The sequence below is a fragment of the Microplitis mediator genome, chromosome 1 (assembly GCF_029852145.1).
Source record: "Microplitis mediator isolate UGA2020A chromosome 1, iyMicMedi2.1, whole genome shotgun sequence".
NCBI lineage: Eukaryota > Metazoa > Arthropoda > Insecta > Hymenoptera > Braconidae > Microplitis > Microplitis mediator.
Genome location: NC_079969.1, coordinates 3,151,863 through 3,166,528, shown reverse-complemented (window position 1 = coordinate 3,166,528; position 14,666 = coordinate 3,151,863). Strand labels below are relative to the sequence as shown.

The following is a 14,666-nucleotide window of genomic DNA, read 5'->3' as shown; positions in this document are numbered from 1 at the left end:
CTAAACAATTAAAAAAACTAAACAAGATGTAAATATAATTATGTCCTAAGGCAAAATGAAAAAATAATTAATAATTTTAATTATAATGAAAATTATGTCCAGCATGAGTGACTTTATGAAGTAAAGACTAATTTATACCAATCATACTTATTTAAATATATATACTTTTTATTCTTAAGTTAATCTTAAATTACCTTAATATATATATTTTTATATTTTAAGAAAATTATAATTAACTTAGTCGTAATTGTAATTAAAATAAAACAATTAAAATACTTCTTATTCTTCCTGTCTTTTGGGAGAATTACTACTGGCTTGAGTCACTCCTCCTACTCTAGTACTACTACTGGAAGGGATCTGGAAAAAAAATTTTTTGTTTAGTGAAGAATTTAACGTATGAATATTAGGTGACTTAAATTTTTTTACGCTCTGTCCTTAAAAATTTAGTGTATAGTAGAAAAAATATCAAGTTTGAGCGCCAAATTTTTTTTACGCTGTCTTTGAAAAATTAATGGAGGGTAAGAAAAAAAAGTTATTGAGTTTGAGAGCAAAAATTTTTTAGGCTTCTTAGTCTAAAGGGAGGAAAGAGGTCTGAGATACAAAAAAAAGAGGATGTGTGATTTTTTTTTCAGAGTACGTTCGTTATTAAAATTTTTGAAATTTGTGATATTATTAAGCATCACTCCAAGAATATTCTGCGAAATTTTCATAAAAAAATATGGAAAAATAAGCCAGTGGTAGTGGGGAGAGACGAGTCACTTAAAAAAAGTCTCCATGCCGTAGGCAGGATAACTCATGACTGCCTCATCTGAAATAAAAAAACCAAAAAGATTTCTTTAGTACATGAGTTTATCTTGGATTTGAACGAAGGATTTTTTTTTTTTTTTTCAATAACTACTTATTTTTTAATTAAACAAAAGGAAGAACTTTTTAAAAAAGGGAAAAATCAGAGTTTTTTAATTGCACCTTTAGCAAAAATTCAAAAATGAATATTATGTTTATTCCTTCGTTCAAATCTAAGATAAACTCATGTACTAAAGAAATCTTTCTGGTTTTTTTATTTCAGATGAGGCAGTCATGAGTTATCCTGCCTACGGCATAGAGACTTTTTTTTAAGTGACTCGTCTCTCCCCACTACCACTGGCTTATTTTTCCATATTTTTTTATGAAAATTTCGCAGAATATTCTTGGAATGTCACAAATTTTAAGAAATTTAATAACGGAGATACTCTGAAAAAAAAATTACAAAAATATCCTCTTTTTTTTTGTATCTCAGACCCCTTTCCCCCTTAATTTGACAAAAATTATCAATTAAAATTATGTATATAAATTATAAATTTAAAGCATTTATCTGTAATAAAGTTATTGGTTTCGACACTTAGTTTAAAAGAGGATATTTGTGGTTTTTTTTTTCAGAGTACGTTCATTATTAAAATTTTTAGAATTTGTGATCTCATTAAGTGACATTCCAAGAATATTCTGTGAAATTTTCATAAAAAAATATGGAAAATTAAGCCAGTGGTAGTGGGGAGAGACGAGTCACTTGAAAAAAGTCTCCATGCCGTAGGCGGGATAACTCATGACTGCCTCATCTGAAATAAAAAAACCAAAAAGATTTCTTTAGTACATGAGTTTATCTTGGATTTGAACGTCGGAATAAACAAAATATTCATTTTTGAATTTTTGCTAAAGGCGCAATCAAAAAACTCTGATTTTTCCCTAAAATTCTTCCTTTTATTAAATTAAAAAATAAGTAGCTATTGAAAAAAAAAATCCTTCGTTCAAATCCAAGATAAACTCATATGCTAAAGAAATCTTTTTAGTTTCTTTATTTCAGATGAGGCAGTCATGAGTTATCCTGCCTACGGCATGGAGACTTTTTTTAAGTGACTCGTCTCTCCCCACTACCACTGGCTTATTTTTCCATATTTTTTTATGAAAATTTCGCAGAATATTCTTGGAATGATGCTTAATAATGTCACAAATTTTAAGAAATTTAATAACGGAGGTACTCTGAAATAAAAATCACAAATATCCTCTTTTTTTTGTACCTCAAACCTTTTCCCCTCTTAAGAAAAGTTTTATTCTGGTTAGCAGACAATTAAAAATTTTCGGATTTGTTTTTTGAATTATTTTATTAAAAAAAAAAAACAACTAAAAATACACATGTAGAAAATTAAAAAAATCAAATTCCTAAAAAATTTTCCTTAAATCAAAATTTTAATATAACGCCCAAAAATTCCAAAATCTCATATTTTTTACTAATCCCTCCAAGTTCACATTTCAAACTCCAGTTTTCCAAAAATCATTTATTTTCAAATATTTAAAAAACTCAAAAATTCCCGTCTCCAAACTCAATTTTTTTTTCACCATAACTAAATTTTCCCGAGCGCGAAAAAAACCAACTTCACCTCAGCCACCCAATAACTCCCAAAAAACTACTCATCAATTACCTCTATAATATCGTCATCATTATTAGAAAACTTCGATGCCGAAGCATTAGGATTGACAGCACCAGCGGGCACCTGTGGATTTTTCCCCAGCGAATTAACGTTACCGAAGGACTGAGCGTAGAGCATCTGCCGCTGCTGCGGGCTGAGATTCTGCTGGTTGAATCCCGAGTGAAAGCGCGAGTACTCCTGCTGCGCAAGTGCGTTGGCCAACGTCGCAGTCGGGTTGCTAGGATTTGCGATATTCGTCATAATCGAGGGATTCAGACCTCGACCGATCACCTGATTCTCCACGTAATTGTACATATTGCTGAGTGCCTTCAGTGCCATGCCTCTTTGCGCGTGTTCCGTAAGATGGGGGTAGTCCTGCTGGAACATGCTCATGAGCTGCGACAACTCGACCTGTTTCGCAGGGTTACTCATGTTCAGGGAGTTCATCATCTGGTTGTTGTACTGCTGCATCAGCATCATCTGCTGCTGGTTCTGATAATTTAACATCTGCGGTGTAACCAGAGGCTTGCCCGCCTTCTCGTCTTCGTACTCTTGCCAAGCCTGCTTGCGTTCCTCAGCATCCAGCTCTTCCTCAGCGATATTCTCCAGCAGCGAATCGTGTTCGTGAAAAGTCTCGACTAAATTTTTATGACGTAAAAATATTTCTGCCAGCAGACGATCTTTAGGCAGCGCCAAGTCCGGGGTATTCGTACCCGGGGGATCAAATTTATATAATTCTGCTAGATCATTGTTGCTGTAGTGACGTTCAATCTGCAGTTCATCAACAACTCGGCAGGATAACGACAGTTTGGTGACCTGACGGTTGTAAATTTTTTCCTCCATCGTACCGGCAGCCAGCAGACGATAAACGTAACAGGGTTTTTTCTGTCCGAATCTATAAATTCTAAATATACTTTGTACATCATGAGATGGGTTCCAACTGGCGTCAAAAATCACGACTCTGTTAGCGGCCGTCAGGTTGATACCCAGACCACCGGCGCGGGTTGATATCAAAAACAACCGCGCCCGGGTATTTGACGGTCTGTTGAAACTTTTTACCCAGTGGCTGCGGTTTTCCGCGGACGTTTGTCCGTCGAAACGGAAATAATCTTGACCGATTACCCAACACCCGGTATGTTTGTCTAGAGTTTCTAATTCACGGCCGTTTTGCGTCTCGTCGTCGATCATACTCAAGAATTTCTCAATCAACGTCAGCGAGTAAAGCGACTGGGAGAAGACGAGAACTTTATCGCCGATAGCTTCCGCTTCCTTGATGATGTCAAATAAAATAATCAACTTAGCGGACAGTCTCATGTCGTCAAAATCTTCGTCTTTAATGAACTCAGTCCACCACTGCCTGTTTTCCACAGTCGGTTCCTCGGGTTCCGCGGGAATTTCCTCAGCCACAGGATTAGCGCGCGTGCCCCTTTTGGGCGGCGGACCCTTTTTTTTATTTTTCTTCTTACCGTCCTCGTCATCTAGAGCGATGACGTCACTTTCGTTGCTGGTATTGTCGCTGCTTTCACTAGAAGACGAGACAGTGTCGCTGCCATCGTCAATGAAATCCTTAAGCGAACCCTCGGAGTCGCTCTCAGCGTCGCGTTTTTTCTGCTGCAGCCTCTCGCTGTTTTCCGTGTGGAGTTTAACGACAAAGGGGTGAGTCCACAGTCGCGACAGCGCCTGGAAGTCAGCGAACAGTGACCCGCCTACGCCTTTGTGCTTACGCGCGAAATTGTCAATGTAATACTGATACAATTTGACCTGTACGTCACTCAGTCTTATGGAGATGACGTACTCCTGCTTCGGGGGTAAAAACGGAGTGAGAACCGAGTAGTCAAATCGCTGGACACTTCCCTCCAACATTTTGTGCAGAACGTGCGCGCGTTTCTTCATCAGCTTGACGTCGTACTCCGTCGAGTCGTCGAACTGCCCGTTCTGGATCGGGTTGACGAATCTGTTAGAAAATTCCTTTTTGGTACCGAGTAAATTCGGCTTCACAAACTGGACCATGCAGTGATACTCAATCAAATTATTCTGCAACGGCGTACCCGTCAGCACGATTCTCCTCAAGGTCTTGACCCGTCTGATGGCTTTGCTGATCGCCGAGTCCTCGTTCTTCAGCAGATGACCCTCGTCGCAAATAATCAAGTCCGGTCCGGGGTCAAGTATGCACTTGAGTATCGCTTCCTGTACGCTCTTGCGCACTTTGCCTTTGATAGCGCAGAGATTACGGAACATTTCGTAGCCGATAATCAGTACGCCGCCAGTGCGCTGCCAGTTTTCCAGGTGACACTTGCGCTCGATGTTCGTCTTCGCTTTGGTCATCTCGTACATCTCGATGTCGTTCCCGTTCTCTACTTCCGACAGCCATATTTTGAATTCGTTCATCCAGTTCAGGACAGTACTGAGCGGCACGACGATCAGAATTTTGTTTATCCCGGTCTTTTCGCTGTGCATCAGCAGAGTGTGGGAGAGTGTCACGACTTGGAAGGACTTTCCGAGACCCATGCAGTGCGCGAGTATGCACCCGGAGCCTTCGGATCTTTTGGTCCTTTCGAGAGACTCGAAGCAGGCGTCCCACATAAATTTTATACCTTTGGCTTGATGCGGCTTCAAACGTTTCACCAGATTTTCGTCGACTTCCAGCAGCACTTCCTTGGTCTCGGCGTCGAAGTCGAGGACCAGTTTGTCGACTTTAGCTTCGCTGGCCAGCCGCGCTTCGTACATTTCGTTGTACAGTTTCTGACGCTCGGCCATACGTCGGATGCGTTCTTCTTCCTGTTTGGCGGCTTGCAAAGTCCCGTCGGCGACGTGTTTGTCTTTCAGTACCTTGCGAATATTTTTACGCCCGCTTTTATTCGCGCCGCCTTGAGACCCAAAGAGATCGTCGTCGTCGCTGCTGTCCTCGCTGTCCTCCGCGACGGCCCGGATTCTGCGGCGTTTTGTTTTAGATTTTTTAGACACCAGCGAGGAACTGGAGTCTGATGAATCGGATTTGTTTTTACGCTTTGACGTTTTTTTGATTTTACTTTTCTTTAGGTCGTCGGAGTAGTCGTCGTCTTTGTCGTTTTTATTGACAGTGGAGTCCGAGTCGTCGGAGATTTTTATGTCAGAGTCGGAATTCAAACGACGCCGCCGAGTTCTTGTGGATTTTTTTTTGGGTTTTATTGAATCGTCGGCTTCTTCTTTGCTGTCGGAGTCATTTTTGCTGCGCTGGGATAATTTTTTCTGCGCTTTCTCGTTTTCTTCATCTGAATCCGAGTCCAATATTTTGCCAGTCAATAATTTGCTGCGTTTCCAATCGTCGCCTTTATTTTTTTTACTTTTCTTGTCATCATCTTGGTCACTTTTATCATTCCTTTTATTTTTTTCTGTCTCTTTCTTCTTGTCCTGAGACCCGACACTGAACTCCATGGGCGTTTCCTCGACGTCACTGGACTCGGAGTCCGCGAGAATTGAGGCCTTGGCAACTTTGTCTGCCTGCTGGACTAGACTCTGGGGCTCAAGTTCTTTATTTTTGTTATTTTTCGAACTGACGTCGTCTTCCATGCTGGAGTTGCTGCTGTCGTTGTCGCCGTTCCCAGTCTCGACTTTTTTCAAGTGATCCAACAGAGTGTCGTCATCGGTTGATATTTTGGTTTTCTTTCGCGATCTCGAGTGCTTGGAGTCTTCGTCTGTTGATGAATCGCTGCGATGTTTCTTTTTGTTCTTCTTCTCGAGGCCATCGAGTGACATCAGGCTGCAATTAAAAAAAAAAAAAATACGTCAGTTGTGGATGGGGATGAAAAAAAAAAAAAAAGTTTTTTAAATTAAATCTTGAGGTAATGCGTAATTTTTTTTTAAATTAATGAAAAAAATTGTTAATTAAAAATATTTTTATAAAATTTTCCATTTAAAATTAAAATATTCAAGGTCATTATAAAATTTTGATTTTTGAATAAAATATTAGAAACTAAATGAGCAATTTGATAATTTTTTTTAAACAAAGAATTAAAACAGGGTGGCCACGAACCGGGAATTATCAGGGAATTTAGTGCAGTCGGGAAATATCATGGAAATGTCAGGGAATTTCGAAAAGTAGAGAATTAAATTGTAACACTTGAAAATTTTAAAAATTTTAAATTATACACTAGTTAAAAAAATTAAGGGATGTCAAAAAAATTTCAAATTTTAAAGTGATTTTCAACAGATTGTAACTCGAAGGAAAATGGTCATACGACAAAAAGAAAAAAGGCAAATTGTAGCTTCAAGTGTCTAGTTTTCTGATCTGGTCTTTAAATTTTTTTATTATGTGCGGTTCCGGAGTAATCCTAAGAAAACTATCGAAAAAGAAATTTACCAAATTTTTGGTCGTCTTAAAAACGGTCTTCGAGCTTCAATAAATTTTTTTCGATAATTATGATTGATTTTTGATTGCTCCGGAATCGTGCATAATAAAAAAATTTAAAGACCCAGCTCAGAAAACTAGACACTTGAAGCTACAGTTTGACTTTTTGTTTTTATTGTACGACCATTTTCCTTCGAGTTACAAACTGTTGAAAATTAATAAAAAATTTGAAATTTTTTGAATATCCCTTAATTTTTGTAACCAGTGTATTTTTAATTTATTTAAATCATAAAATTTCTTATTAAATATTTAAACTTATACATTTTTAACATCGAATAATCAAAAGTAGGCAACATTAATTTATTTTATTGCCTTTTTTTCTGGTTTCTCTTATGATTTAATTATCAAATTTAATTATTAAACATGAAAATATAATAAAAACTTTGAATATCTAAATGATACGAATAAAATTTCTAAATCAGGGAAAAATGTGAAAAACTTTACTGGAAAACCGGGAAAGATCAGGGAATTTTGAAATCATTTCTTTGTGGCCACCCTGTAAAATTTTTAAGAAAAAAAAATTTGCAACCCTGGTTATTCATAATAAAAATTTTTCGTGTTAATTTAAAGGGGGGTTAGAAAGAAAAAAAAAAAAAAAAAAAGAAAAAAAACTACCTTAAGACTTTTTTGTTTTCCAAATATTCCCTCGATAAGCGCAAAGCTTTGGAGTGGCGAGATAAAATTCTTTTGCTCAGTCTTTCTAATTTAACTAAACTTTTTAATTTTAATTTTTTATCGTTATTATAATGGATATTATTGTTTAATTGGAATCTCTTTGACTTTGTTGTGGAAGAATTTTTAGAACTAATCGTTTCAATGTCGGAATCTGATTCCTTCTCTACTTCATTTGCTATTTTTTTAGCTTCCGCTGCTCTTCGCGTTATTCTTTTACTGTTTACTTCCTCATCAGATTCAGAAGAAGGACTTATGGAAATTTTTTTCCCTTCATCTTCTTTTCGCTTTTTCAATTTTTCATCGTCTTCGTGATCAGAATCAGAAGAAGAATTCAGTAGAGCTTTCTTAGCTTCTTCTTCTTTTTTACTTTTTTTTTCTTCTTCGTGATCAGATTCAGAAGAAGAACTTATGGAAATTTTTTTCCCTTCATCTTCTTTTCGCTTTTTCAATTTTTCATCGTCTTCGTGATCAGAATCAGAAGAAGAATTCAGTAGAGCTTTCTTAGCTTCTTCTTCTTTTTTACTTTTTTTTTCTTCTTCGTGATCAGATTCAGAAGAAGAACTTATGGAAATTTTTTTCCCTTCATCTTCTTTTTGTTTTTTTAATTTTTCATCGTCTTCGTGATCAGAATCAGAAGAAGAATTTAGCAGAGCTTTTTTAGCTTCTTCTTCTTTTTGTTTTTTACTTTTACTTTCTTTTTCGTCATCAGATTCAGAAGAAGAACTTATGGTAATTTTTTTCCCTTCATCTTCTTTTTGTTTTTTCGATTTTTCATCGTCTTCGTGATCAGAATCAGAAGAAGAATTTAGCAGAGCTTTCTTAGCTTCTTCTTCTTTTTGTTTTTTACTTTCACTTTCTTCTTCACGATCAGAATCAGAAGAAGAAATCGTAATTTTTTTAGCTTCTTCTTTTTGTTTTTTAATTTTTTCATCGTCATCATGATCAGAATCAGAAGAAGAAATCAGCAAAGCTTTCTTAGCTTCTTCTTCTTTCCTTCTTTTTTTACTTTTATCATCTCCATGATCAGATTCCAAAGAACTAGATCTAGATTTTTTATCCTCACTTTTCTTCTTATTTATTTCTTCTTCAGAATCAGAAGAAGAATTTATCAAAATTCTTTTAGCTTCTTCTTCTTTCCGTTTCTTTATTTTCTCATCATCATCAGAGTCAGAAGAAGAAATCATCAAAGCTTTCTTAGCTTCTTCTTCTTTCTTCCGTTTCTTATCATCTTCACTGTCATCTTCTGCAGAATTAGATCTAGAATTTTTATCTTCATTTTTTTTCTTCCCTTCATTTTCTTCCTCAGAATCAGACGAAGAATTCAACAAAATTTTTTTAGCTTCTTCTTCTTTTCGTTTCTTTATTTTATCATCATCTTCTCCAGATTCCGCAGAATTCAAAACTTTCTTAGCTTCTTCTTTTTTTTTTCCATCACGATCATTTTCTACAGAACCAGATTTCAATTTTTTATCTTTCCCATTTTTCTTCCCATCATCTTCTTGCTCAGACTCCAAATCAGAACCAGATTTCTCGTCCGTCTTTTTACCCTCCGTGTCAACCTCCGTCAGTTCAGAGTCCGAAGACTTCAGCAGAGATTCTTTAGCTCTTTTTTCTTTTCGCTCGTCTTCTTTGTCCTCATCCTTATCAGTGTCTACTTCATAAGATAATTTCTTCACCCGCGACTCTGGTGTCAAAACGATATCATCAGATTCTTTATCATTCTTCTCATTTTCTTTGTCACCAGATCTCCCATCATCAGATTCCGATGATTTCCTTCCTTCAGCCCCCACACCATCAGATTTCTTCTCCATTTTATCCGATTTACTTCTAGACAAACGTCTCTCCTTCCCATTACTGTCCGTACTGTCATCGGAATCAATTTTCCCCGACTTTTTTTTAACTTTCAGCAGACGTTTCTTCCGGACTTCATTCCCGTCATCACTTTCATCTGATGATTTCCTACTAGATTTAGATGGCGAGCGTTCAACAGTTAGTTCAACATCAGTGTCATCAACATGATTGTCAGCAACTAAGTCATCATCAGAAAATAAATCTTTCGATTGATTCAAGTCATCAACTTCCACATCATCTCCTACTTTATCTCTGTCATTTTTGTCAGCATCATCATCAGAAAAAATTTGCTCATCACAATCAGAAACTTCTAATCGACTGCTACTTTTTTCCAAGACAAATTTAGAATTTTTTTCAACCGGAGTCGAGGCTCGTTTCTCGTCATCCGATTCTTTGACCGGGTCCTGATTTTTTTTAAACTTCCGGCTGTCCATCGCGAGCGTATTTTTAAATTTAGATTTTCTGCACCAGGTTTTGTGACGCTCGATTAATTTTTTTTCCTGCGTACTCGTGCAGTCCTGGACACTCTGGATCATACTCGTGCACTCAGACATAATATTCCTAACATCTGATGATTTGTATTTGTGTTTATTCGTGTAAAAATTTTGCTGCAATTTTTCCACGTCTCTCAACATCTTAGTCCCCATTTCCTTCATGCTGTCAAATAATTTTTTGATGTTGTGCTTAAGCTCAAATAACTGACGTTTAGTCAACGCGTCGTCTTCCTGCGCATCGTTATCTGATATATCGCTTAGATCGTGATGATTTATACGAGATGATGATAAATTTGTGTCGATTATTTTAGTCTTTGTAAATTCAGTTCCACTACTCGAAGTTGAATCACAACGTGATAAATTTTGTCCATTTATTTTTTGGGTTTCCGCTACAGGTCTACTTATTTTATCTTTAGATTTACTAATTGTATTTTTTTTAATCCGTTTATTTGGCTGATTAGATGATTTTCTGAAACATAATTTTTGGTTTTTTGTTTTCTGTCCATTCTTGCTAATGAGCAATTTTTTTTTTTAAATTATTCTTCCACATCCATAACGCGGCTTTCAAACTTCCGTTTGCTCATCGCTCTTGTTTTTTTTTTATTTAATATTTTTATTATTGTACGTTGATTAAGTTGGTTAATTATGTTAATAAGTACAAAGATACAGCATTAAAATAATTAGATGATAAATAAATTTATGTAAATTAATAAACTAATAAAAAAAGCTATAACGGAAATTTGAAATTCCGATGACTTGCATGCCAATTTATTTTATTTATTATTATTTTTAATTAATTATTTTTATTGATAATAATTAATTAATTGATAATAAAAAATAAGATAAATAAATAATGAATTTCTTCTACACCACTAAATAATAGGGACAAGATTTTCGCCTTAATTTTAAAATTAATTATTCGAATGTTTGAAATTGCCGCGAAAATATTGGTCTTATAAAAAAAGTTTTCAAACAAAAGTTGTAGGAAATTTTATTTTCTAAAATAAATGTCTCTTATGATTTTTTTGAACGACCAATATTTTCGATGTGATTTCAAAATTAAGATTCATGAGTGATTCAAATTTTTGATTTATGGAAATTTTAAATTGGAAATTACGGCTTTTTTATTGGTCCTGTGAAAAAATTATAGGGAACATTTTTTTTGTAAAATTAAATTTTGGACAACTTTTATTTGAAAAGTTTTTTGATACGATCAATATTTTCACCGTAATTCCGAAATTAAGATTCATAATGAATGATTCAAATTTTTGACAATTACAAAAATCTCAATTTTGAAATTACGGTGAAATTATTGATCGCATAAAAAAATTTTTTGAATAAAAGTTGTTCAAAATTTGAATGTGCAAAAATAATGTTCCCTATAATTTTTTCACAGGACCAATAAAAAAGCCGTAATTTCAAAATTAAGATTCATAATGAGTGATTCAAATTTTTGATAGTTATGAAAATCTTAATTTTGAAATTACGGCTTTTTGATTGGTCCTATCGAAAAATTATAAAGAACATTTTTTCTGTAAAATTAAATTTTGAACAACTTTTATTTAAAAAATTTTTTGATACGACCAATATTTTCACCGTAATTTCAAAATTAAGTTTCATAACGAATGATTCAAATTTTTGACAATTACAAAAATCTCAATTTTAAAATTACGGCTTTCTTATCAGTCCTGAGAAAAAATTATAAGAGCCATTTTTTTTATAAAATGAAATTTCCTACAACTTTTGTTTAAAAAATTTTTTTATACGACCAATATTTTTGCCGTAGTATCAAAAAGTTCACACCATTGATTATTAATTATTATTTTTAAATTAAAGTAAAAATCCTGGCCCTAAAAATAATTTTATAAAATATATAATTACTCGGTTGAACTTGACGACATTGCGGCTGATGATATTCCCCGTAATTTATATAAGGGCGTTATGTTACAGGCAAAACAATTCCATTTTCCGGGCTTGTGAAATGATTTTGCTTTTGGATTTATTCTGGACACGCATTCCTGTAAAATATATGAGAATTTTTGTTTTTTTATAAGTGTGGGGATGTTGTGTATAAAACTTTTCAAGAGTGAAATTTACCTCGCAAGTTAGATATGAACATTTTTTGTTCTTGCATTCGATCAACTTCTTCCCGCTTCCGAAACACAGCATACATTTTTTTTTATCCGGAGATTTATTTTTTTCGTAGCATTTCTAAAAAAAAAAAATTGCAATTAATTGATAGTTAATTAATTAATGAATGGAAATAAATACTTTAGAGAAGTGGAAAATTTGGGAATTTATTGAAATAAATTTTGAATTTTTGAATTGCTTGATTATCCAGTTAATTTTTAATTTTTTAATTGGTAATTAAATGACAGTAAAGTCGGCGGACATCTGACGTATGTCTGCTACATTTACACTCATGTAATTTGAAAATGCGATTTGTAATTTTATTTAAAATAAATTGTTTGAATATTTTGTTAAAAATGAAAATTTTTAAAAATAATTTATTAAGTTTTAATTAATAATTTTAATTTAGACAGTAAAATAATTTGATGAACAATTTCTATTTTAAATGGAAAATTTTGAATATTTAAAAAAAATAATTTACTGATAAAACTTATAATTTATAAAAATAATTTCAATTGATAATTTTTTCTTTAATTAAAAATTACAATAAATTTACTTGATATTTTTTATTCCAATTAATAATGAAAATAATTTCAATGAATAATTTTTTTTCTCAGATAATTAATTTTGCTAATTGTTTTTTTAAGGCCATCCTCAATAGAGTGGGCCGAAAATCCGCTTTTTTTGAATTTTCATTATTAATACCAAAAATATTTTTCTTGTTACAAAAAAAAAAAATTTAGGTCGATATTTTAGGCTCGCCAAATCCCGCTAGTTAGAAGTTGTTTAAAATTTGTTTTTGAATTTATTTTGATCGGAAATTTAATTCTCTACAAAAAAGGTCCTATAATAAATTTACGTAAAGTTGATAGTTACTGAGATAATTGCAATTTTGTTCTAAAAAATATTATTTTTCAAGATATTATCACTTTTTCAGGGTAAAATATGAATTTTGTCCCATAAATTTCATGGAAAATCAAATTTCTTACAGAATTGGCCTTCTGGTAAAAACTTGAAATTTATAGTTATTCAGAAACTGGCAGTTGTATGTTTAGATAGACACATTTCTCGTTATTTGGTGGCTTTCACCAAAAATCGCTATGATCTTTGTAACTATCAACTTTGAATAAATTTTTATTAGGTCTGTTTTGTATAATATTGAATTTCCTATGAAACTTTTATGATAAAATTTATTTTTTACCTTGAAAAAGTAATAATATCTCGAAAAATTTAATTTTTTAGGGCCAAATTGCAATTATCTCAGTAACTATCAACTTCACGTAATTTTATTATAGGACTTTTTTTGTAGAGAATTAAATTTCCGATCAAAATGAGTTGGAAAATTTTTAAACAACTTCTAACTTTAGCGGGATTTGGCGAGCCTAAGATAACGACTTAAAATTTTTTTTGTTTTCCGAAAAATTTTTTTTTATACAAAGAAAATTATTTTCGGTATTAATAGTGAAAATTCAAAAAAAGCGGATTTTCGGCCCACCCTAATTCTCAGGTTTTTTAAAAATTTTCAACTGTCATAAGAATATTAAAATTTAGTTAATCAATTAAAAAAAAAAATTCAAAGTTAAATTTAAAAAAAGACCACGTAGAATTGATTTCGAGATATAGAATTTAAAAAAATTACTTAAAGTTGATATCAATTGGGAATTAAACGAAATTTATTAAATAAATTTTAGCCTACAAAATCTAAAAATTTACTTGAGATTTTATCAAAATTTATTTTATAATTTTTTTTTATCTCCCGATTTATATCAACTGTAATTCTTTTTAAATTTCAAATCTCGGCGCACTTTTTCTACGTCTTTTTAGCAATTAAAGTTTCAATTTTTTTTTTTTTAAATTAATTCATTAAATTTGAATACAGTTCTGACAATTAAGTCATTGCATACTTTCAAAAAGTGGGGGTACTGTCTAATGCCCTTATTATAAATTAAAATTCTGATCAATTAAAAAAATAACTAATTAACCCAAAATCCATTTAAAAAAATATTAAATTTTCCCCTTTCCGTACCTTGCACATCAAAATTCCCAAGATCGGATGATTTAATAATTTCTTGGAGACAATTAGATCTTCATTGCACACCGTGCAGGATAAATCATCTGTTTTTATCGACTTGGCATCTAAAATAAAAATAAAAACCAACATTACATAATTACTTTAATAATAAACAAAATTTCCTAATCACAAATATAAATATTTAAATTATTTCCGTATTATTTATATATTTTCCCGCAGCGCCACTTGCAGGCCATGTGAATAACAAAAAAAATATAAGTAAAAAAAAAAAACATAAAATAAAATAAAATCCTCACTTGGATAAAATTCTTTGCGATACGAAAGTTCACCAGGAGTTTCTTTTACCAGACACTCGATCTATAAAATAAAAGTCGTGATAAATTTATTTGAATTTGAATTATAAATAAAAAATTGTAATTAAATATAAATGACTTTTTCCGACAACGTTGCGGATAAATATAAATAATTATTTACCTGATTATTCATAATGAATCCTCTTCAGATGACAATTTTTCAAATTATAAAACTATCAGCTAACGATTTAAATAATAAATTAAAATCACAAATTCGTATTTATTTTTATTTTATTTAATAAACATCCGCAGCTATTTCATTTGATTTTCATTAACTTGTAGCCATTGCTGTTTACAATGGCG

The 14,666-nt window shown here is 32.7% G+C and overlaps 1 protein-coding gene across 1 annotated transcript; it reads right to left on the bottom strand.

Moving 5' to 3' along the window:
- Window positions 1-10: 10 nt before the first annotated feature.
- On the bottom strand, window positions 11-14,659 carry LOC130677120 (transcriptional regulator ATRX homolog). The gene is made up of 8 exons (XM_057483745.1): window positions 14,485-14,659; window positions 14,307-14,367; window positions 14,005-14,114; window positions 11,946-12,059; window positions 11,730-11,866; window positions 7,444-10,317; window positions 2,454-6,180; window positions 11-357 (listed from the first exon to the last, which is right to left on the bottom strand). The coding sequence occupies exons 1-8, from the start codon at window positions 14,494-14,496 to the stop codon at window positions 280-282; spliced, it is 7,113 nt and encodes a 2,370-aa protein (XP_057339728.1). The 5' UTR covers window positions 14,497-14,659; the 3' UTR covers window positions 11-279.
- Between the last annotated feature and the right edge of the window lie 7 nt (window positions 14,660-14,666).